The sequence below is a fragment of the Phyllobates terribilis genome, unplaced genomic scaffold (assembly GCF_046119375.1).
Source record: "Phyllobates terribilis strain yellow unplaced genomic scaffold, ASM4611937v1 Scaffold_11__3_contigs__length_659146591, whole genome shotgun sequence".
Classification (NCBI taxonomy): domain Eukaryota; kingdom Metazoa; phylum Chordata; class Amphibia; order Anura; family Dendrobatidae; genus Phyllobates; species Phyllobates terribilis.
Window position 1 is genome coordinate 5,358,807 of NW_027362771.1, and position 22,582 is coordinate 5,381,388.

General features: G+C 40.3%; 1 protein-coding gene across 10 annotated transcripts in view; it reads right to left on the reverse strand.

Annotated features, from left to right (window-relative positions):
- Positions 1–22,582, reverse strand: part of SPDL1 (spindle apparatus coiled-coil protein 1) — a 466,199-nt gene that overhangs the window by 238,968 nt on the left and 204,649 nt on the right. For all 10 annotated transcript variants that reach the window (XM_073651106.1, XM_073651101.1, XM_073651105.1 and 7 more), the window contains one exon: positions 10,140–10,238. In XM_073651106.1, coding sequence (XP_073507207.1) covers positions 10,140–10,238 — 99 coding nt within the window. The remainder of the gene's footprint in view (positions 1–10,139; positions 10,239–22,582) is intronic.

Here is a 22,582-nt window from a genome sequence, read left to right on the forward strand (position 1 = left end):
TTTTTTTTAACCACCGCAGACACGCCGGCAGAGGAGCACTACTGTCCCCCTTAGCAGCGCTGCTCTCGCTGTTAACAGCGGGAGCGGCGATCGGATGAGAGGAGTAGTACTCCTTCTCTGCCGACCCGGGTACCATCCACACCGTGTTTCCTCCGCGAATTTGCGCCTATTGGCTTTAATTGAAATGCAGCCAATCTGCAGGTATCCTGCAGATTTGCAGCGGTTCAATTAAACTCAATGAGCGCGAATTTGCGGTGGAAACGCCCAAAAAATGGTAATGCTGCGTTTTTTTCCGCAATGGTAACCCTGAGCTTAAATTTCCGCATCATGTGCACAGCACATCAGGATTACCATTGCTATAGCTGGCAGACCTATTAACAAGCGTTTTTGCAGCGTTTCTGTGGTGGAAAAACCGTTGCGAAAACGCATCGTGTGCACATAGCCTTAGATGGAATCCCCGATATAAGTGCTCAGCGTAAAGCGCTGGATAAATGTGGTCCAAAAAGTCAAGTAAAATGTTCCCAACAAAAGATTCAAATTCACAAAAAACAAAAACAAAAGAACAATTCCCCACTCAGGTCCGTCGTGTGTTACCGGAAATATAGGGGCTTCCACATTATTGGAAGCACAAAGGTTCTGGAAAAGCGCCATGGTCCATCACCCCCAAAAGAAATTGAGCAAATTCTGCACTCCCAAATCCAAAAGCCCACCTTCCTTATGAGCTCCAGTGTGTGCGCCTAAACCGCAGTTAGCGTCCACATGTTTTGCATTTCTGTAGCGATGACAGCCTACCTAATTTGCAAGTGTGCGTCTCCAGAAGCATGAGCTGGATACAATGTACTAGTCACTACAACGGCAGTTTGCAATTTTCACTCAGCAACATTCACTGCTGCTTGTTTCTGTCGACCCATGGAGTCAAAATCGTTACTATACCTGTAGATAAATTCCCAAAGAGGTATAATTTCCAAAGTGGGGTTACTTGAGGGGGGATTTTGCTATTCAAGCACTTAGGGGCTCTGTACATGGAGTCCGCATACTATTCTAGAAAAATCTGCGCTCCAGGAGGAAATAGCGCTCTGTCCCTCACAAGTCTCGCCGTATGGTTAAGTAGTACTGTACAGCCATAGAGGTATTACTACATTCAGCAGAAATTGTGGGACAAATTTTGGTGACATTTTTACCCATTTTCCGGTGTGAAAATGTAAAATCTGGGGCTAACAAAATTTTGGTGGTAAAAGTTTAATTATTTTTTCTTCTGAACCCGTTTAACCCCGAGGGTGGTTTGCACGTTAATGACCAGGCCAATTTTTACAATTCTGACCACTGTCACTTTATGAGGTGATAACTCTGGAAAGCTTCAACCGATCCCACTGATTGAGACTGTTTTTTCGTGACCTATTGTACTTCATGATAGTGGTAACATTTATTTGATATAACTGGCGTTTATTTGTGAGAAAATCGGAAATTTGGCGAAAATTTTGCAATTTTCAAACTTTGAATTTCCATGCCCTTAAATCAGAGGTATATGTCACCCAAATTAGTTAATAAATAACATTTCCCACATATCTGTGTTACATTAGCACAATTGTGGAACCAAATTTTTTTTTGTTAAAAGGATTAAAAGATAACCAACGATTTCTCATGTTTCCAACAAAATTTACAAAACCATTTTTGTTAGGGATCACATCACATTTGAAGTGACTTTGAGAGGCCTTTATGACAAAAAATACCCAAAAGTGACACCCCTCAATGTGCTCAAAAACACATTCAAGAAGTTTATTAACCCTTCAGGTGCATCACAGGAATTTTTGGAATGTGGAAGAAAAAAATGAACATTTATTTATTTTTATTTTTTACAAAAATGTTAATTTAGACACCAATTTTTTTATATTTGCAACGGTAAAAGGAAAAAATGGACCCCAACATTTGTTGTGCAATTCCTCCTGAGCACGCAGATACCACATATGTGGGGAAAAAACACTGTTTGGAAACAAGGCAGGGCTCAGAAGGGAAGGAGTGCCATTTGACTTTTTGAATGTAAAATTTGCTTGAATAATTAGCGGACGCTGTGTAGCGTTTGAAGAGCCCCTGATGTGCAAAAACAGTGGAAACCATCCACAACTGACCTCATTTTGGAAACTAGACTCCTCAAGGAACTTCTCTAGATGTGTGTTGAGCACCCTGAACCCCCAGGTGCTTCACAGAAGTTTATAACGTAGAGCTGGGAAAATAAAAAAAAAATATCAAACTTTTTCCACAAAAATGACCTTTTAGCCCCAAATTTTTTTATTTTCACAAGGGTAAAAGGAGAAAATAGACCCAAAAACTGTTTTGCAATTTCTCCTGAGTCCGCCGATTCCCCATATGTGGGGAAAATACACTGTTTGGGCACTTGGCAGGGTTCAGAAGGGAAGGAGCACTGTATGACTTTTTGAACGCAAAATTGGCTGGAATCGAGAATGGACGCCATGTCGTGTTTGGAGAGCCCCTGATGCGCCTAAACAGTGGAAACCCCCCACAAGTGACCCCATTGTGGAAACTACACCCCTCAAGGATTTTATCAAGGGGTATAGTGAACATTTTGAACCCAGAATTACAACACAGAATTTGATAACATTAGGTCATCATATTGAATAAGTTGTCATTACTCTTGAGCGCAAGTGCTCGCTACTTGAGTTTATATCAGGTACTCTGGTATGCACCATGTATCGCTTATGCTCGAGTCCCCGCCCACATGTTTCACGGTTATTAGACACCCAGATAAAAACATACGGGGATCGATCGTGCATGGCAGGCAATCCAAGCAAGGTTTTTTTGGCTGTATAACAGCCGTGAAACATATGGAGCAGAGACTCGAGAATGTCACTTGAGCACCCGCGATACTCGGTGCATACCCGAGCATTCGATGCAAACTCAAGTAGTGAGCACTTGCGCTCAACACTAGTCGCCATATCGTCATCATTTTTTTTTCTTTACTTTTGAAAAAATCCCAACCCTAGACCAGCCCTAACCCTAGCGCAGCCCTAACCCTAGCGCAGCCCTAACCCTAGCACAGCCCTAACCCTAGCACAGCCCTAACCCTAGCACAGCCCTAACCCTAGCACAGCCCTAACCCTAGCACAGCCCTAACCCTAGCACAGCCCTAACCCTAGCACACCGCTTTCTATTCCGATTTTTGGGAGGTAAAAAACAAAACCCAACAATTCAGGAATTCTTTTTTGTTTTGCTTTTTATGCCGTTCCGCGTGTGGTAAAATTGATAAGGTAGCTTTATTCTTCGAGTCAGTACGTTTACAGCAGTACCACATTTATATAGTTTTTTTATTTTTTGGCGCCTTTACACAATAAACCATTTTATAGAAAAAAATAATTATTTTGTATCGCTTTATTCTGAGAGCTATACGTTTTTTATTTTTCGGCTGATGGAGCTGTATGGCGGCTTGTTTTTTGTGGGACAAGATGACGTTTTCAGTGGTACCATTTTTATTTGCATTTGTCTTTTTGATTGCGTTTTATTCCATTTTTTGTTTGGCAGTATGATGATAAAGCATAGTCTTTTTCTTAGTTTTTTATTTATTGTATTTAACGTGTTCACTAAAGGGGTTAACTAGTGGGACAGTTTTATAGGGCAGGTCGTTCCGGATGCGGCAATACAAAATGTGTGTACTTTTATTGTTGTTGTTTTTTTTTTCATAATGTTATTGATTGGTACAGTATATGTTTATTTTTTGGGGATTTTTTTTTAAATTTTTTTTTTTTTTTTTCTTTTGCACTTTCTGATACTTTTTTCTTTACTTTTACACTTAGTTCCACTATGGGACTTTCATTTTTAGCTGGCTAATAACTTGAATAGCATAGAAATGCAGTAGCATCTCTATGCTATGGTGTGTGTCAGCGCTGAACACTCATAAGTTACATGATCAAAGTAACTTCCTGCTGCCTGGTGACCCAGATGTCGTTATGACGACATCGGGTCACCATGACAACTACCGGGACCCAGCACAGACAGCGCGGGACACCATAGAGGAGGTAAGTAAGCCACACTTACCTGCCCTTGCTCCCGGAATGCTGCGATCGACTTCAATCACATTTCGGGGGTTAATGTGCCGGGAAGCTGTGCTTGACCGCTCCTGGCATAAAGCACCGGATGTCAACTGTGAGAATCAGCTGACACCCGGCAGCGATCGCGCCCGCACAGCCTGTGTGTGGGCCTGATAGTCGTCAGTAATAGTACGTCCCCCGTCCAATCGTCCGAGGTCAGTACAACATAATATTACTGACCACATCAGAAAGGGGTTAATTCATTGAGAGGTGTAGTTGCTGTTTTGGCATCTCTGGGGCACTGCCAATGCGACATGGCACCCTCAAGCCAGTCCAGCAAAATCTGAACTTCAATATGGTGCTTCTTCCTTTCTCAGTTTTGCACTGTGCATCAAAAGTAGTTTTCAATTGTATACTGGATGGGGGTATTAGCATACTCAGGAGAAATTGCACAACAAATATTGGGGCCCATTTTCTCCTGCTATTCTTGTGAAAATTAAAACAATTTGGGTCTAAAACAACATTTTTGGGGAAAAATTTTTTTTTTTCATTTTTACAGATTCAGGTTGTAAAATTCTGTGAAGAACCTGGGGGTTCAAGGTGCTCAATGCACATTTAAACTTAATTCCTTGAGTGGTCTAGCATCCAAAATGGGGTCACTTGTGGGGTTTTACCACTGTTTAGGCACATCAGGGGCTCTCATAACATGATATGACACCCACAGACCATTCCATCAGAGTCTGCATTCCAAAATGTCACTCCTTCCTTTCTGAGCCCTGCCGTGCACCCATACAATAAGTTTGCCCCCACATATGGGGTATCTGCTTACTCAGGAGAAATTGCACAACTAATATTTTGGGGTCCATTTCTCCTGTTACCCCTTTGAAAATAAAAAATTTGGGAAAAATTTCTGGAAAAATATATATTTTTTTTTAATTTTTACAGCTCATTGTCATAAAGTTATGTGAAGCACCTGGGGGGCTTCAAGGTGCTCACCACACATCTAGATAAGCTTCCTGAGGGAGCTAGTTTCCAAAATAGTGTCACTTGTGGGGAATTTCCTCTGTTTAGGCACATCAGGGGCTCTCCAAACGCGACATAGCGTCCGCTAATTATTCAAGCAAATATTACATTCAAAAAGTCAAATGGCGCTCCTTCCCTTCCGAGCCCTGCCATGCACCTAAACAGTGGTTTTCCCCCACATATGGGTTATTGGCGTGCTCAGAAGAAATTGCACAACAAATTTTGGGGTTTATTTTTTCCTGTTACCCTTGGAAAAATAAAAAAATTGGGCCTAAAGTAAAAATTTTGTGAAAAAAAAATTAAATGTTCATTGTTTTCCATATTCCAAAAAATTCCTGTGAAGCTTGTGAATGGTTAATTATCTTCTTGAATGTTGTTTTGAGCACCTTGAGGGGTGAAGTATTTAGAATGGTGTCACTTTGGGGTATTTTCTGTCATAAAGGCCCCTCAAAGTCACTTCAAATGCGATGTGGTCTCTAAAAAAATGGTTTTGCAAATTTTGTTGGTAAAATAAGAAATCGCTGGTCAACTTTTAACCCTTATAATTTCCTAACAAAAAAAAATGTTGGTTCCAAAATTGAGCTGATGTAAAGTAGACATGTGGAAATGTTATTTATTAACTATTTTGTGTGACATATCCCTCTGATTTAAGGGCATGAAAATTCAAAGTTTGAGAATTGCGAAATTTTTGCCAAATTTTCAATTTTTTCACAAATAAACACCAGTCTTATTTGATATGACTGGTGTTTATTTTTACCACTATCATGAAGCACAATACGTCATGAAAAAACAGAGTCAATCAGTGGGATCTGTTGAAGCGCTCCAAAGTTAATACATCAAAAAGTGACACGGGTCAGAATTGTAAAAATTGGCCTGGTCATTAACGTGCAAACAGCCTTTGGGGGTAAAAGGGTTAAAATCCATAAGACATTTCCAGGGAAGGGGTCACACATTGAACATATGGGGAAGAAGGAAAACTGTCTATAACCGGAGAAGAGCTGACACTCCAACCTTCCTTTTGAAGTGGGATTAATTATAGCTGGGGAGAGAAACTAATTAAAACAAACTTTGAAGCAAAGACCTCCTGACATCGACATGCGAGTAAAACATTGGACATTAAGCTTAACAACTGATTATCACATAAACGTTCTGCTTACAACAGCACTTGAGAACGTTTTTTGTGTAATTGGTAGGATCTCAAGACCTAGACCATAACTGGTCACAAGCCATTTGGAATGCACTTTAAGTGGTGAAAAAATGTGTTCATTTTTTAATGGTTTGTATCATGTAACATCCTAAGTTTTAAATAGATGGAATAGTGTTAGAGCTGGCTTTTGCATGCCGAGCTGAAGTTTTTATTGACAGCATTCAGAGTTGCATGTGATGTTTTGATTGATTTTTATTTCAATTTTTTGGGTAAATGTGGTGACCGAAGAAAACCAAATTTGGCATTTAGATTTTTTTTCTCTGCATAGCGTTATTTGTTAATGGTAATTTTCTATTTTCCCTGTCTACCATGACAAATTATTTCCACCCCAAAATCACAAGAGGGGCTGATCTGAGAAGGTGCATGAGTGCTATCACTTCATATAAATGATGTTCTCAATAATTGGCAGTGGCATTTAAATGGGTAGACAGCAATGATTAGCGTAATCTCAGTTGCTGCTGCCACAGTCAGATGTCGGATGTGTAAAGCTGGCTTCATTGCCTGGGCATAGCCCGGGCTGTACTCTAGAGATCATATCTTACATGGGACCTGACAAAAGATATAATGTTATATACAGGAAGGGCTTGACCAGGCTTGGGAGAAATTATTGGGTCAATGTGCTGTATGTTGAGCATCATACTTATTGAATACACAATTGCTTGAATGAGCCCTGTTGCAACCCTTAAAATACATTTAAAGGGGTTAACCAGGTTTGAGGCAAACGTCTGCAGGTAAATTGTGTGTCTGCAGACTGCTGAATTGTGACAATGTGCTGTGCACAAGCTGTCAGGATTCCCAGTCTTATAACTGCATGTATGTAATTTGCATACCAATGGTTATGTGCTGAGTAGATGTCTTCAGTTTTAGTTATGTGCTGCCTATATGTCATTAGTATGGAAATCACATACAAGTGATCATGTGACCGCCCACTCGCACACTGAGAATCATGAAAGCAATTTATTTGTAGGGTTGTAACAGGCTCATTTGAACAATTGTATATTGGGTCAGTATAATGCCCTTGTTTAACACACAGCAAACTGTCCTAATAATAACTATTGTAACAGGGGACATGAGCGATTCTTCATACGGACTTATGGTCTATGTGAGATTGCAGTTTGCACCTGCCAGGTACAGACTGCACTAGTGCATGTCACTGGCAGGCCACTGTGCACACAATTTGTGGTTATGTGACAGGCACTTTCCGCAGGTGACCACTGCTGCTAATATGTTCATATAAAAATTGATTTGTATTTTTTAAAACAATACTGTTGTTACAGAAGTTCCACAGGAGACGCTGCAGGTCTTACCATCCTAAAAAAAAAAGTACAAAAATCCGGAACTCAGTCCGGTGAGTTTATTTGCAATTTGAGGCAAAGTGTATAGAAGAAAACGCTTCAGTCATTAGACCTTCATCAGTAATACACTAAATGTGTTCAAACAAATTCAGAACAGTTCAAATATATAGCATTTGTGTATCCAGCTCTTATTGATTCAAGCATAAGGAAGAGGTGAGCCCATTGTAGCCCGCAAGATGGCGACTGTCATTATGATGGCTGTTGTAATGCTTTGAAATACACATGTACTGCAATGCATTATATCTGTCAGTGTTACACTAACAAAACGTCTTTTAGACCATGATCCTGGGGTGGTCTAACAGGCCATCGTAAATACCCGCAGGTCATTACGACCTTGAGTTGCCATCATATTCATTGGCAGCCCGTGATTACGTTGCGGAAGTTCCAATCGGATGAGAGAGCCCCTCCCCTTTCCTTCTAAATGCTGTGGTCACAACATTTAGAGGGTAGACACAGGCCCTGGCTGTGACAACTGGAGCTCGGTTTTCAGTTAACCCAAACTCCCGCTGGCGATCATGTAGGCACAACAGCTGCCCGTACAATCACCATGATGATCCGAAGTCTTATTCCGAAGAAATCCACATTTTTCTCATCTGTAAAAGATCTGTTAAGAGCTATGGCCCGGACAATGATCTCTCGAAGAATTTGCTTTATGGGCTTATTTAAAATGAAAGAGTGTTACCAGTGTGATATGTAGGCCGCTCTACTGATCTCACTGCAGAGCTGTATTTGATTATAATTGACACAGGACAGCATTAAACTAATCTGCAGTTGTCCTCTGATAATGTTTAGTTTTCATCTCAAAATCAGCCATTGTTGCAATACAGTAGAACAGTGACAGCTGCAGCAAATGTGTTTGTAAGAAGACAAAGTTCAGGTCTACCGTACTGTGTTAGTTACACGTCTCACACTGGTAACACCTCCTTATATTAAAAAAAAGGTTCCCCCCTTCTGATGTAAAGCCTCATTCAGAAGTCCGTGAAGTACATTCAACTTCAATGAACAGAACGCAGTAAACAGTGACTAAGTCACCTTCTCTGTAATCCTTTGCAGTGAACCCTCAGACTTCAGATGTCCATGCATCACAAACACATGAATGAGTCTTTGTACTGACATAACAGAACTAAGTCTGTGTGCAAATTGAACAAGTATTTTTACACACACTATATTGTAAATTAAGTATACATACAATGAAGAAATATTTGTGCATCAGGCCACATCATCAGTCATGCCAGACCAGATAATCAAAACAGCTGCGTATACCATAGTGAAAGAGGGAGTTCTCAAGCCTACGGTCCCTGTTTTGTCAATGAACTGGTTAATGTGAATAAATTCATACCAACTCTAAAATATAGACAGACATTCAATGAGCACTATATAATTGACAAAATAGATTATAAGGCATTATTTTCAAGTCCCCAAATGTTTTTGAAAGCAGAGGATCTGACGTGCTCCCGATTATAGTTTCAGAAGCTTAAATTCAGCACTGTAAATTACAATGGTGTGGTAATAAACCTGATTAATAAACAATGTAAATGTGTCACGCTTGGTTTCTTATAACGTTAAAATAAAGAGCAAAGAAAAAAAAAAACACCAGGAACAGAAACATGACAAGTTTACCATTCATTTGTATCCTTCATACTCTCTATGATTCATCTGTGTGGTTTTCATAACCACTAGCTTGATTTTCAATTTACAGTAAAGCAAGTAAAGCTTGTGCAGTAAAGCAAGAAGATCCTACACTATACACCATTGCAACAAATTCTAACAGCAGATAACTCCAAAGTGTAGTTTCACTATTATGTGAAGATTAATTTTTGGCACTGTTCATACAGTGCATTGTGAAAGAATTTGCCCCCTTGAATTTTTCTACCTTTTGCCACATTTTTGGCTTCAAACATAAAGGTACAAAATTCTAAATTTTTGGGAAGAATCCACAACAAGTGAGACACAATCGTGAAGTGGAACGAAATTTATTGGATATTTTAAACTTTTTGAACAAATTAAAAACTGAAAAGTTTGGCGTGCAATATTATTCGGCCCCCTTGAGTTAATACTTTGTAGCGGCACCTTTTGCTGCGATTACAGCTGCAAGTCGCTTGGGGTATGTCTCTATCAGTTTTGCACATCGAGAGGCTGAAATTCTTGCCCATTCTTCCTCGCAAAAGCTTTCACAATGCACAGTATCTGTGAGGTTTTATCAGTTACAAACAAACTGATGCTAGATCCTGGTTTAGTTGTGTCAGTTCAGAAGAAAGGTCAATTATTTTGAAAACAAAAAAAAATGAATTGCGCCATGCAGTGTTAGGTTTACCAGCAATTACTATGGTTTTTGGAGCCTCCAACAAAGACATGAGCAAAACCATTTTAAAAAGAGAAAATTAAACAAATGAAAAAAAAATGTTAAACAGAAATTTGACTCACATCTTCCATATATACATAATGAGTCAATACAGACGTCTTGAAATTATTGATTGTGACTTCATATTTAATAGAACTGAAGATAAAACCTACCTCTGCAAACAATGAATTCCCACTACTGCTTGGGTCTTGTGCCTTCTGTAATGCACTATCAAGTTGAATCTGCAATTCCAAGTTTGCTTCACGTGCCCTCTGAATTTTGTTCCACACGATACATGTAAATCAATCAAAAAATATTTTGTCAGGTCAAATATGGTTTCCTTAGAGCAAAACAAATACCAATTACAAGAATAAATGAACACCTATTTCAAAAGGGAACCTGTCAATAGATTCATGCTGCATGATTGCATCCAGGTACTTTTTTTCTATGCAGCCTGCTTCTCTCCATTCTGCTCCAGCTCACAACTTAAAAGGGACAGAGAGAAGCCAGGAGGGGGGCCATGCCAGACTAGCCAGGTCTTCCCTGTAGTCTTCTAATGGCTTTCTAATCTAGTAAAAAGAGTAAAATGCGCTGAAACCGTAGGGGTATGGTAGTACTAAAATTGTAGTAAAGGGTAATCGTGATTATATGAATAATAGATACGTCAAGGAGTTAGATAAAAATATGCACAATTTATTGATTCATTTTTAAAAAAAAAAATATACCGTATTTTTCGGACTATAAGACGCACTATTTCCCTCCAAAATTTTAAATGAAAATGGGGGGGGCGTCTTATAGTCCAAATGTTGGGGGGGTATAAATATATATGCTGTGTGGTGGGATAGGTAGCGGCGGAGGAGCGGGGCACAGGAGGCAGCAGCCACCTGCTGTAGCCTACACTGTCCCCGCTGCTAAAGAAAATGAATATTCACGGCTTCCCACGCCCACAGTCCCGTCATGGGGAGCAGTGACTTATGGCAGCTGACCTCTCCTTGTGAGCTGCACATGCCAGTGAAGCCATGCGCAGCTCACATGGCGAAATCAGTGCGGGCAGACAGGACGCAGCGCTGGAGGAGAGAAGAAAGGTGAGTAGGAGTGTTTATTTTTATTTTTTATGTGCAGTGTGATGGGGATTAGGGGGACCATGCATACCAGGATAAGAATGGGGGGCCATGCATAACAGGATAAGGATGAGAGGCCATACATACCAGGATAAGGATGAGGGGGGATCATACATACCAGGATAAGGATGAGGAGGATTATACATACCAGGATAAGGATGAGGGGGATCATACATACCAGGATAAGGATGAGGGGGATCATACATACCAGGATAAGGATGAGAGGGATCATACATACCAGGATAAGGATGAGAGGGATCATACATACCAGGATAAGGATGAGGGGGATCATACATACCAGGATAAGAATGGGGGGGATCATACATACCAGGATAAGAATGAGGGGGATCACACATAACAGAATAAGGATGAGGGGGATCATACATACCAGGATAAGGATGAGGGGGATAATACATACCACGATAAGGATGGGGTGCCATGCATACAGGGATAGGGATGAGGGGTGCCATTCATACCGGGATAGGGATGAGGAGTGCCACGCATACAGGGATAGGGATGAGGGGTGCCATGCATACCAGGATAGGGATGAGGGGTGCCATGCACACCAGGACAGGGATGAGGGGTGCCATGCATACCAAGATAGGGATGAGGGGTGCCATGCATACCAAGATGGGGATGAGGCATGCCATGCATACCAGGATAGGGATGAGGGGTGCCATGCATGCTAGGATAGGGATGAGGGGTGCCATGTATAATAGGAAGGGGGGGCATATATACCAGGATGGGGGATATTGTCAGAATTAGGGGAAATTACCCCTATACCTGTGTCAGCAGAAGACCCCCGCCTCCTTAACAGTGCATCGAGAACACATTTTTTACTTACATTTTTTCTATTTTCCTCCTCTAAAACCTAGGTGCGTCTTATGGTCCGGTGTGTCTTATAGTCCGAAAAATACGGTAAGTGGGAAATAAAATCAGAGTAAAATCAAAGGATTTGTTGCGGAAGAAGCCCTTTGGAGATATGGGAATAGAGGGTGGGGTTCCTTCGTAGTTAGATAGAGGGGAAATGTCCTTAGTTATCCGGTGGTTTTGACATAGCCTAGGGTACAGTCATCCCTTAGAGGAGAAACAAATGCAAGAGTCCCAAGTATAGAGAGTGATGCTCCGGATACAGAAACAATAGTTACTTTACTGTCGCCAGTGGAGATGATAGATGGAGTAGCTTGGTTAGAGAGCCCTATTTCGGAGAACTAAGGAGGGAAGAGGGTAGAAGTATAAGGGTAAAGTGACACAATATGTGAAGTGTATGACACAGCCCTTAAAGATTAGTATCTACCTGTTAGTGGCTGCTGGTAGAGTATGGGGGTGTCTATTTGCTGTTGGATGTATGGGCTTCAGATGCTGAAAAATTGGAGGACACAGTGGTTGTGGGGATAAGTAAGCTAAAAAAGGTGAGAAGTTGCAATTAGAGGGAGTAAGGTATTTACCTATGTTTATAAGACCAAAGAGGGGGAAAAGGAATAGGGTAAAGGGGATGTCTATAGTATGCAGAGTAAAGACCACATTCCAAGAAAAACCAGCCGGAGAGTGAGCTGTTGGACAATATACGTTTTTATTAATGAATCATATCAACATAAAAGAAAAATCTCTAGTTGAAGGTTACAATAAGTAAACATGGTGATGTGAGAAGCATAACTAGGGCAGATAGAAAAATGCCAAGAGAAGGAAAACCAAATCCCTGTCAGCAGAATCACACAAACCAACAAGTCCAAATTAATCACATGCGTATAAAACAAATATGTTCAGCTAATAGATGAACATACAAGTATACCTTAAATATTCTTAATAGGCGTTGTACTTATTGTAATTACAGAAACCTCAACAGGTTTTATGGATTATAGGAAACGTGATAGAGCCTGGGTTAACCAACTCGGGGTGGTTTTTGGTGAGAGGCCTACTAGTGAGAAGGAGACCAGTGATATTAAGGATCTGAAGCTTAGAATACGTGAACTACTCAAAAAACGGACCAGAATCTGGTGGAACAAAGCTGCCTTAGAAAACTACCTGCAAAAAGACATCTTGCCAAGAGGTCTGCGTATTCAGCTTTTTCCCACTTTAGCTATTGATGACCCGCTATTTGTCAATAAATGGGAGGATACGCTTACTAAGTGTTCTAGGACACTTTTGGAGTTGCTGATTGGGCAGGATAAGAAAGCTCTCGAACCCATAGAAAAGGAGATTGATGATATTCGGGAAAAGTTATATTCAGTATTTTCCTCAGAAGAAAGTAAATGTTTCGATCAGACACTTGAGGAAGACCTCAATAAATGGGAGAGCGAAATCCAAAAAATTAAGACGAAAAAATATACCCGCGACTTGAACGATTACCAATCTAACAATATTTACCGGTGGAAAACCAAGGGTAAAAGTAGATTTCGCTCACATTCAGTCTCAAGTGCCTCGATCAACTCAGAAGAAGAATGTGGCGGTGGAGTAGGGCGTTTTTTAGACAAGCGCCCCCCCCCCAAATGCAGAAGACATCCCGACCACATCCCATTTACAACCAAGAACTTCATCCATAAAAATGAAATATCGACCTTACAACTTCAGAGAGAAAAGACCCAAGATACTCTAAAGGTAATTAATTTATCTAAAAATCCCTTATCCAAAGTACAGTTTGAGGTTTTATCCAAAGGACTTTCTTTCTCGCCTGTAGAGAGATTTGATTGCTTCACAGCAATCAAAGATCTAGAATTGTTTGCCAGAAAACTAAATTTTAAAAAATTTTTTTCAAGCCCAGAGGTCCCCTCATCCACAGCTGAGGCACTCGCACTTCAAGACTTAGAAGCACTGGAAGCGGAACAAACAACACAGCGGCCTCCGAACGTACCCGTGCATCTCCACCGGAGCTCCAGGGCCTTCCCCCCCCTGTCTTCATGTCCACAAATTGAAATTTTTGTAAAACTAGTACGGGAAGATCTTATCAGAATGGATTCTAAAATATATGCGGATAATCTTTCATTATCCCAATGCCGTGCAATTAAAGAATTGCAGAATATGAAAAATATTGTCATTAAAAAAGCAGACAAAGGGGGGAATGTGGTCATTTGGCCGGTGGAGTTATACGAAGCGGAGGCATTTCAACATCTAGACTGTGTTGATAAATATAGGAGATTAGAAAATATTCCACTCAATACTTTTCGCAGAGAACTTGTAGACCTGATTGATGATGCTCTTGAATCTAAAATAGTTACACCAAAGATGGCCGAAGCATTAGTTCCGGACTTTCCAGTGAATCCCACCTTTTATTTGCTACCGAAGGTCCACAAGGACCCCCTCTTCCCTCCGGGCAGACCCATTGTCTCGGGGATCGGGGGTCTTTGTGGGCCTGCCTGTGGATTTATTGATTTCTACCTGCAGCAATGTGTGGAGACTCTTCCATCTTTTGTCAGGGATACCACGGATGTCCTGAGGAGACTCGATGGTGTCACGCTTGAGGAGGACATGTGGCTAGTAACCTGCGACGTGGAGTCCCTCTATACGTCTATACGGCATGACCAGGGTTTAAAAGCTGCAAAATTTTTTCTTTCTATGACCAACCTGGAGATTGATCTTATTGAATTTATCTTAAAATTATTGAGATTCATTCTTACACATAATTATTTTGTGTTTAAGGACCGCCCCTTCCTACAGCTCCAGGGGACTGCAATGGGGGCGGCTTGCGCGCCCTCATATGCAAATCTTTTCCTGGGCCTGTGGGAGAGGGACATTGTCCTTAACACCCCAGGACATGATGGAGTCGCCCTTTGGTCACGCTATATAGACGATGTACTTTTTATATGGCAGGGCTCCACGTCGCAGTTGGAAATGTTTCTTGGCAATTTGAACGTCAATGATCTTAACATAAAATTGACGTGGAAATACAGTCAGCAACAGATTGATTTTTAGGATTTATTTATCTCAAAAAACTCGGATGGCACATTGGGTACGAACATTTTCCGCAAAGAAACATCAACAAACTCGCTTCTGCATTTTTCCTCCTCCCATCCCCCTAAACTCAAGAGCTCCATACCGATTGGACAGTTCTTGAGGGCACGCAGGATCTGCTCAAGTGATGACGAGTTTAAAGATCAGGCAAATGAGCTGGCCGGGAGATTTCGGAGTAGAGGTTATAGACAGCGTGATATCGATAGGGGCCTGGCTAGAGCCTCTTCTACCTCTAGACAGGCCCTTCTTGATTCATCTTCCAGGTCACATAAGGCACATAGACTTAATCAAGCGGACGATAATCCGAGATTTGTTTCAACATTTAATGCTAATTGGAGAAAGGTTAAAGATACCCTGTCTAAACATTGGTCAATCCTCCTTACGGATAGGGATTTACGTAAACATCTGGCGCCTCAACCATGTATTTCTTGGCGTAGATCAAAGACATTAGGTGATCTACTCTCAAGAAGCCATTATATACCTCCTGGTAATCGCTTTATCTTTGGCAGCAAAGGCCCACCATGGGGTAGTTTCTCTTGCGGGAGATGTTCTATTTGTAAATTTGTTCCAAAAACTACAGAATTTTGGAACTCAAGTCATGACAGACCTTTTAAAATTGTACATCACATTTCTTGTGATACTGAATTTGTGATATATCACCTTACCTGCCCTTGCAGATTGATTTATGTGGGAATGACCACAAGCCTACTTAAAATCCGCATCCAAGAACATATTCGGGATATAAGAAATGCGATTACATGTTTAGAACCAGAGTCACTCAAAACTATCCCTAAGCATTATTATATGACTCATAAATGCAATCCTAAAGGTACAATAGTCTGTGGTATCGACCGCATTTCGCTTGGCATTAGAGGTGGTAATGCTAAACAGAAACTACTGCAAAAAGAAACACGCTGGATCACAATTTTGGATACAGTAGCCCCCAAAGGTCTTAACGAAAATGTTAGCTTCAAGCCTTTTCTGGCATAAAAGGAACCAGTGTCCATTTTATTTTTAACAGTGGATTTTACTTTGCACTATATTTTCATTTTTAACTGCTTTGTTTGTTTTACTTTAGTGTATATGACTTATCTGATGTGCACAATCCTATCGACGGAGGTATGCTGGTCTGGACGTCCACATTAATCTACATGGCCTCTATTGTGTTGACCCTGCGATCTCTGCAGCCAAGGACTACATATCCTGATTGATATCAACATGTGATATTATACTTGTTATTTATACGGGAAGGTGTAATATGTGCGGGTGGTTAGCATCACATGTATTATGGATGAGGGTTTGTTCTGTCAGTCTGTCAGGGGCTATATATTATCTTTACTTAATTATGAATGTAACTGTACGAAATTATAGCTTTTCAATTATGAATGTAATATATACAATGTTTATTGTGCTCATGTTACTTTCATTTTTATACCTGGCATACTGCATTGATCCAACATATTGCCCCATACTGCATTATTCTAGTGATATTGCCATAGTTGGGGGCGATGATCCACTGTGATACACGCTTATGTCAGTTTTGCAGAGTACATATAATTCCTTCTATACACCCCTGTTGACTCATACAGATTTCATTTTTCCCTACCCCGTTCATTCACTCACAGACCATCCTGGAGCTTCACTGACATGGGCGGACTGGCCACCCGCCTGTTGCCGACGTGCTTGCTCCATGGTGTGTCTGCGTCTGATCTCTTACACTTTGTGATATGTGCTCTTGGTCTATTACCTCCAATACCAATGGCATTTCCGGCACTTTTGTGTTGCCGTGACGACGAGTGAGCGGTGCGTATTTCCGCCCCGTCACACGGGAAGCCCGTAGCCCTCCGGATTGCCCGGAGGGGCGTGGCTTTGGTTAATACCGCATGCCGATTGGCCAGCCGTCTACATTGTGTCACATTTAAACACCCACCAGCACACTGTTAAGCCACGCCTCCTGACGAAGCCACGTAGGTGAAACGCGCGTCGAGGCGCGCTGCCAGCTCCCTGTCCCCGGGACCCGCACACCGACATGCCCAATATGTCTCAAGGTAATGAACATCGTCGCTAACATAATGCATTTAACATATACCTCGACTATTCACATGTGTATATTGTGTGTCATTCCTGGACTCCCTTATTGATTCTAGAGACATTCAGGCTTTATATTATATGGCTCAATGGGATTTATAGTACTTACTGTTACTGACTCCTACTGTCAGTTATTGTGAATGACCTCTAGCTTATTACCTTGTATAGAGATTACTTTATTATACCTACCTTAATGGACCTATATTTAAGGTATACTTGTATGTTCATCTATTAGCTGAACATATTTGTTTTATACGCATGTGATTAATTTGGACTTGTTGGTTTGTGTGATTCTGCTGACAGGGATTTGGTTTTCCTTCTCTTGGCATTTTTCTATCTGCCCTAGTTATGCTTCTCACATCACCATGTTTACTTATTGTAACCTTCAACTAGAGATTTTTCTTTTATGTTGATATGATTCATTAATAAAAACGTATATTGTCCAACAGCTCACTCTCCGGCTGGTTTTTCTTGGAATGTGGTCTTTACTCTGCATACTATAGACATCCCCTTTACCCTATTCCTTTTCCCCCTCTTTGGTCTTATATTCTTAATAGGAGTTTATTCTTAATAGGCGTTGTATTTACCTATGTTTAAACTGCGAGTCTGTTAGACTTTGGTTCCTGTGTCTCTCAGCTGATCAGGCTGGGCTGTATGACCAGTATGGAAGCCTGTAAAGACTTAGTGATGAGCGAGTATGTTCTGTTAACCCTTTTGCCGAGTAAGCTCGGGCCGAGCTCCGAGTATTTACAGCTGCTCGGTGATATGTTTGAATTGCTCCCGTGCATGATTTGCAAGTGTTTGACAGTTTTAATACATGGGAGGAATGTCTATTTCTTACACATTCCTCACATGTAATAAAGCTGTCAAACAGTTGAAAATCATGCACACGGGAGTGATTCAAACATAACACCGAGCAGCTGTAAATACTCGGAGCTCGGCCCGAGCATACTCGGCAAAAGGGTTAACAGAACATACTCGCTCATCACCAGTAAGGACCAAAAAACCTACGCATTTCGGAAACAGTGGTTTCCTTCCTCAGGGTTCCCTTTACGCTCCAGGGAGTGCTTGTCTAAACCATAAGACTTCTGCATCTTATTATTCCCCACGAACGCTACCAGGGGATATTGGACTGTTGTCCCCTAAGCCTTAACATGTTCAGCTCCTACAGCTACCCCAAAGCTGGGTCTGGGCACACTTCTAGCACTCCAGCAGGTTGTGTTAATGTTCTCAAACCGTCACTGCTAAAGCTTTTTGTCATACAGCCCAGCCTGACCAACTGAGAGACACAGGAACCACAGTCTAACAGACTTGCAGTTTAGACATAGGTAAATACCTTACTCCCTCTAATTGCAACTTATCTCACCCTCCTTTACTTATAATATTTTTTTAATAATCTTTTTATTTATATAGCACCAACATATTCTGCAGCGCTTTACAATCCAAACAATTTACAGACATTATCGGCAATGTCCCCACGGGCTCAAAATCTACATTTCTTATCAGTATGTCTTTGGAGTGTTGAAGGAAACCGGAGAACCCGGGGGAAACCCAAGTAAACACGAGGAGAACATACAAACTCCTTGCAGATGTACTTATCCCCACAACCACTATTTCCTCCAATTTTTCAGCATCTGAAGCTCATACACCCACCAGCAAAAGGACACCCCCATACTCTACCAGCAGCCACTAACAGGTACATACTAATCTTTAAGGGTTGTGTCATGTACTTCACCCATTGTGTCTCTTTACCCTTATTCTTCTACCCTCTTCCCTCCTTAGTTCTCCAGAAAAGGGCTCTCTAACCAAGTTACTCCATCTATCATCTAAACTAGCGACAGTGAGGTAACTATTGTTTCCATCTCCAGGTATCCGGTGCATCACTCTCTATACTTAGGACTCTTGCATTTTTTTCTCGTCTAAGGGATGGCCGTACCCTAGGCTTTGCCAAAACCACCGTTTTTCTCCCACCATCAAACTACGAAGGAACCCCACCCTCTGTTCCAATATCGCCAAAGGGCTTCCTCCACAACAAATCTTTTGATTTTACTTATTTACTTATTTTGTTTTAAAAAAATGAATCAATAAATTGTGCACGTTTTTAGCTAACTCCTTGATGTATCTATTCCTATTATCGCCATTACCCTTTACTACAATTTTAGTACTTCCATACCCCTATGGTTTCAGCGCATGGTACTCTTTTTACTTATTTATTATTTTATTATTATGACAACCATTGCTAGTTGTCTGTACCCGCAGCAGGAACAATTAGGGTTACCCAGTAGCGCCACTATTCTCTACACTTATTTATTGGCTTTTTAACCTGTGTTCTCTCTAAACACTGGTGCATTTTAAAATGAAACATATCTGACTGTAATCTTGCAGCCGTGGTTTGGCCAGCATGAATCTAGTAACAAGTTCACTTTAAAGGGAATCTGTCAGCAGATTTTTTGTTAAGTAATCTGAAAACAGCAGGAGATAGATGCTGAAACATAGAATTCAGGGATGTGAAAATGTGCGCCCTTTACTAACTGAAGGAAGTATCACTAAGATTAACATTGCTGGTCTACATTAGTCCAGCAACACCCACTACCCTTGGGAAAAGCAACTCACTGTCTATAGACTTTGCACATAGAGAGCCTGGTGTAAGCGTGGCAGGTTTCTCAGTTCTGCTTCATTATAAATCTAAAAGCTCTGATTGTGTCAGAACTGCTGCACCCAGCAAACTAAGTGATACATGACTGGATTCAGCTTATGTTTGCCTACATTATGCTGCTCTCAGGAAAGGTAGCAAAAACCTGCTGACAGATTTCCATTAACCCCTTAGTGATCAGACCAATTTTTTAAAAATCTGCCATGTGTCACTTTATTTAGTAACAACTCTAGAATGCGTCAACATATCCCATTGATTTTCTTCATGACACATACTTAATAATAATGGTAAATTTAGGTCGATATTTTTATAAATAAACGCAAAACATATCAGAAATTAAACAAATCAAAAAGAATTTACAATTTTCAAATTTTGAATGATTATCCCTTTAATCCAGATAGTCATACCACACAAAAACATTAATAAATAACATTCCCTCATGTCTGCTTTACATCAGCACCATTTGTAAAATGTTGTTTTATTTTGTTAGCATTTTAGAAGGTTTAAAAATATAGCAATCATTTTTCTCAAGGAAATTTACAAAACTTATTTTTATAGGGACCTGCTCAGATTTGAAGTGACTTTGGGGGTCCTATGTACTGGAAATCATCCAAAAGTGACACCATTTAAAAAAACCGCACCCCTCAACGTATTCAAAATTGCTTTAAAGGTAGTTCATTAACGCTTCAGGTGCGTATTGGTGGTCACTAAGGTGTTAAGAAAGTCTTCACTGGGCATGCACAAAATAAAGGGTCAAGAGATGTTGCTTTGAATACTTTTAACCCCTTATGAACATCCACAATACATGAATGGTAATGCATGTCCCAAATGTAGGATGTGCCAGTATACACTGCAAACTCAAAAAATTGATGCAGCCAATGATATTAAAAGATTTATTAATTGCAATACAAATTATGTTGTGTATTGCATTTTCTGCAAAGAATGTAAAATAAAATACATTGGCTGCACAATATGTAAATTAAAGAAAAGGATGGCAGAACATGTCACCAACATCAAAAATAAAAGCGCATCCTATTCAGGAGCATTAAGCATTTTGTAGAGGGACATAAAGGGGAATTAAACAATTTTTCATTCTATGGGCTAGAAAAAGTGGATATTCCTATTAGAGGAGGGGATTGGAGGAAAAATCTCCTCTTAAGAGAATTATTTTGGATCATTAAACTTGATACAAAATACCCCAACGGCATGAACCATAGGAATGATACTCTTTACCTATATTAAATTTTAGGGATTTGAATGCAGGTTTTTTTTTGTTTTTTTTTCCTCCTTCTGGTTTTCCTTGTGATTTTGCTAATTATTCTCTAACGTGATTGATTGTTAACATATGTGTTTATTGATCAACAGTTGGTTACCATTTGTTTTTATACCATGTATCATAAGGAATCAGTATCTCAATGAATAAGGGCTTTTTGCCAGAAATGAGTTGAGATGTATTCCCAACCTGTATGATCTTTTAAATTATTTTGTAATAAATTGAGGATTTTAATTAGTTTTGGGACTCACCAAAATTATTTTCTTACGTGAAGCCGTAAGTCACGGCTACTGGTTGGAGACCCACAACATTGTAAGACGGACTGAGTCATATAAATAGGACACGGTGAGGCTGCTTTTTTGTTTATTCATCGCTAGAAGCAGAGTCAGTAGCATCAGCAGCGGTTTTAGCTGTATATTATAATGGACACCCTGCTGCATCAGCTGTGTTTGGAGCTTGCCTCATTCATGGTCATTTAACCCATTACAAACACTAGTCAAATAGCAACTGAGATATTTAACGGATTGTGATACAGAGTTTGCCAGCAGCCTGAGGCAATCCAGTCGCAGGGAGCTATGGCAACACGGGGCCAACCAACAGTTGCCCGTCAGACCCCATTTATAGCTATGACTAACAGGCCTACTATTAAAGAGACAGGTGAAATACCCTGCGCAATACATAGTGTCAGTAATTTAGTGTAACAGATTGTACTTTCTATATTTTTTTTAATAAGATAAAAAAAAATTGAAAATCAGAGAAAAAATGTTTTGCTACTAAAAAAAACTTCTGTGAATACAAAAAGAAAACTAAATACAAATTGGTATTATCAAGTCTGGAAGGATCTGAGCAAAATAACTGTAGCTGTATGATGAAAATACAGCATTTTTGGCATCTGTCACATACGGTGAACACAGTAAAAAAAAAAAAAAAATGATAGTTTTATACCTGTGGCCATTCCAGATGAGGCAATACTAATTATGAGCATGATTTTCTTATTTTGCTTATTTTTCTTTTAACATAAAACTTATCTACAATAAGTGCTAAAACTTGTTATTTTCATGTTGCCCAAGCTGGAGGGGTGAGGAAAGAAAAGCTGAGTAGCAATGATGCCCTATTCCTCATAACTATGAAAAAAAAACATTAAAAATGCAGAAAAATAAATAAAATAAACAAGTGACAAAAGGATTAAAATCTTCTCTAGGGAGGGCACATTCACCCCCCCCCCCTCAGATGGAACATCAGGAACAAAAAGCTTACACTTTGGACCTGGGGCAAAGAAAATTAGTGATAACTAGGGAGCAAGAAACTCATTAACCCCCCCCTTCCACCCCACCCAAGGCTCTTTGAACCTTCATGACTGGGCCAAATTTTACAATTCTGACTAGTCCGTTTATTAGGTAATAAATCTGGAACGCTTCAATGGATCCCACTGATTCTGAGACTGTTTTTTCTCAACATATTGTACTTCATGATCGTGGTAAAATATTTTCGATAGGACTTAAGTTTATTTGTGAAAAAAACGGAAATTTGGGG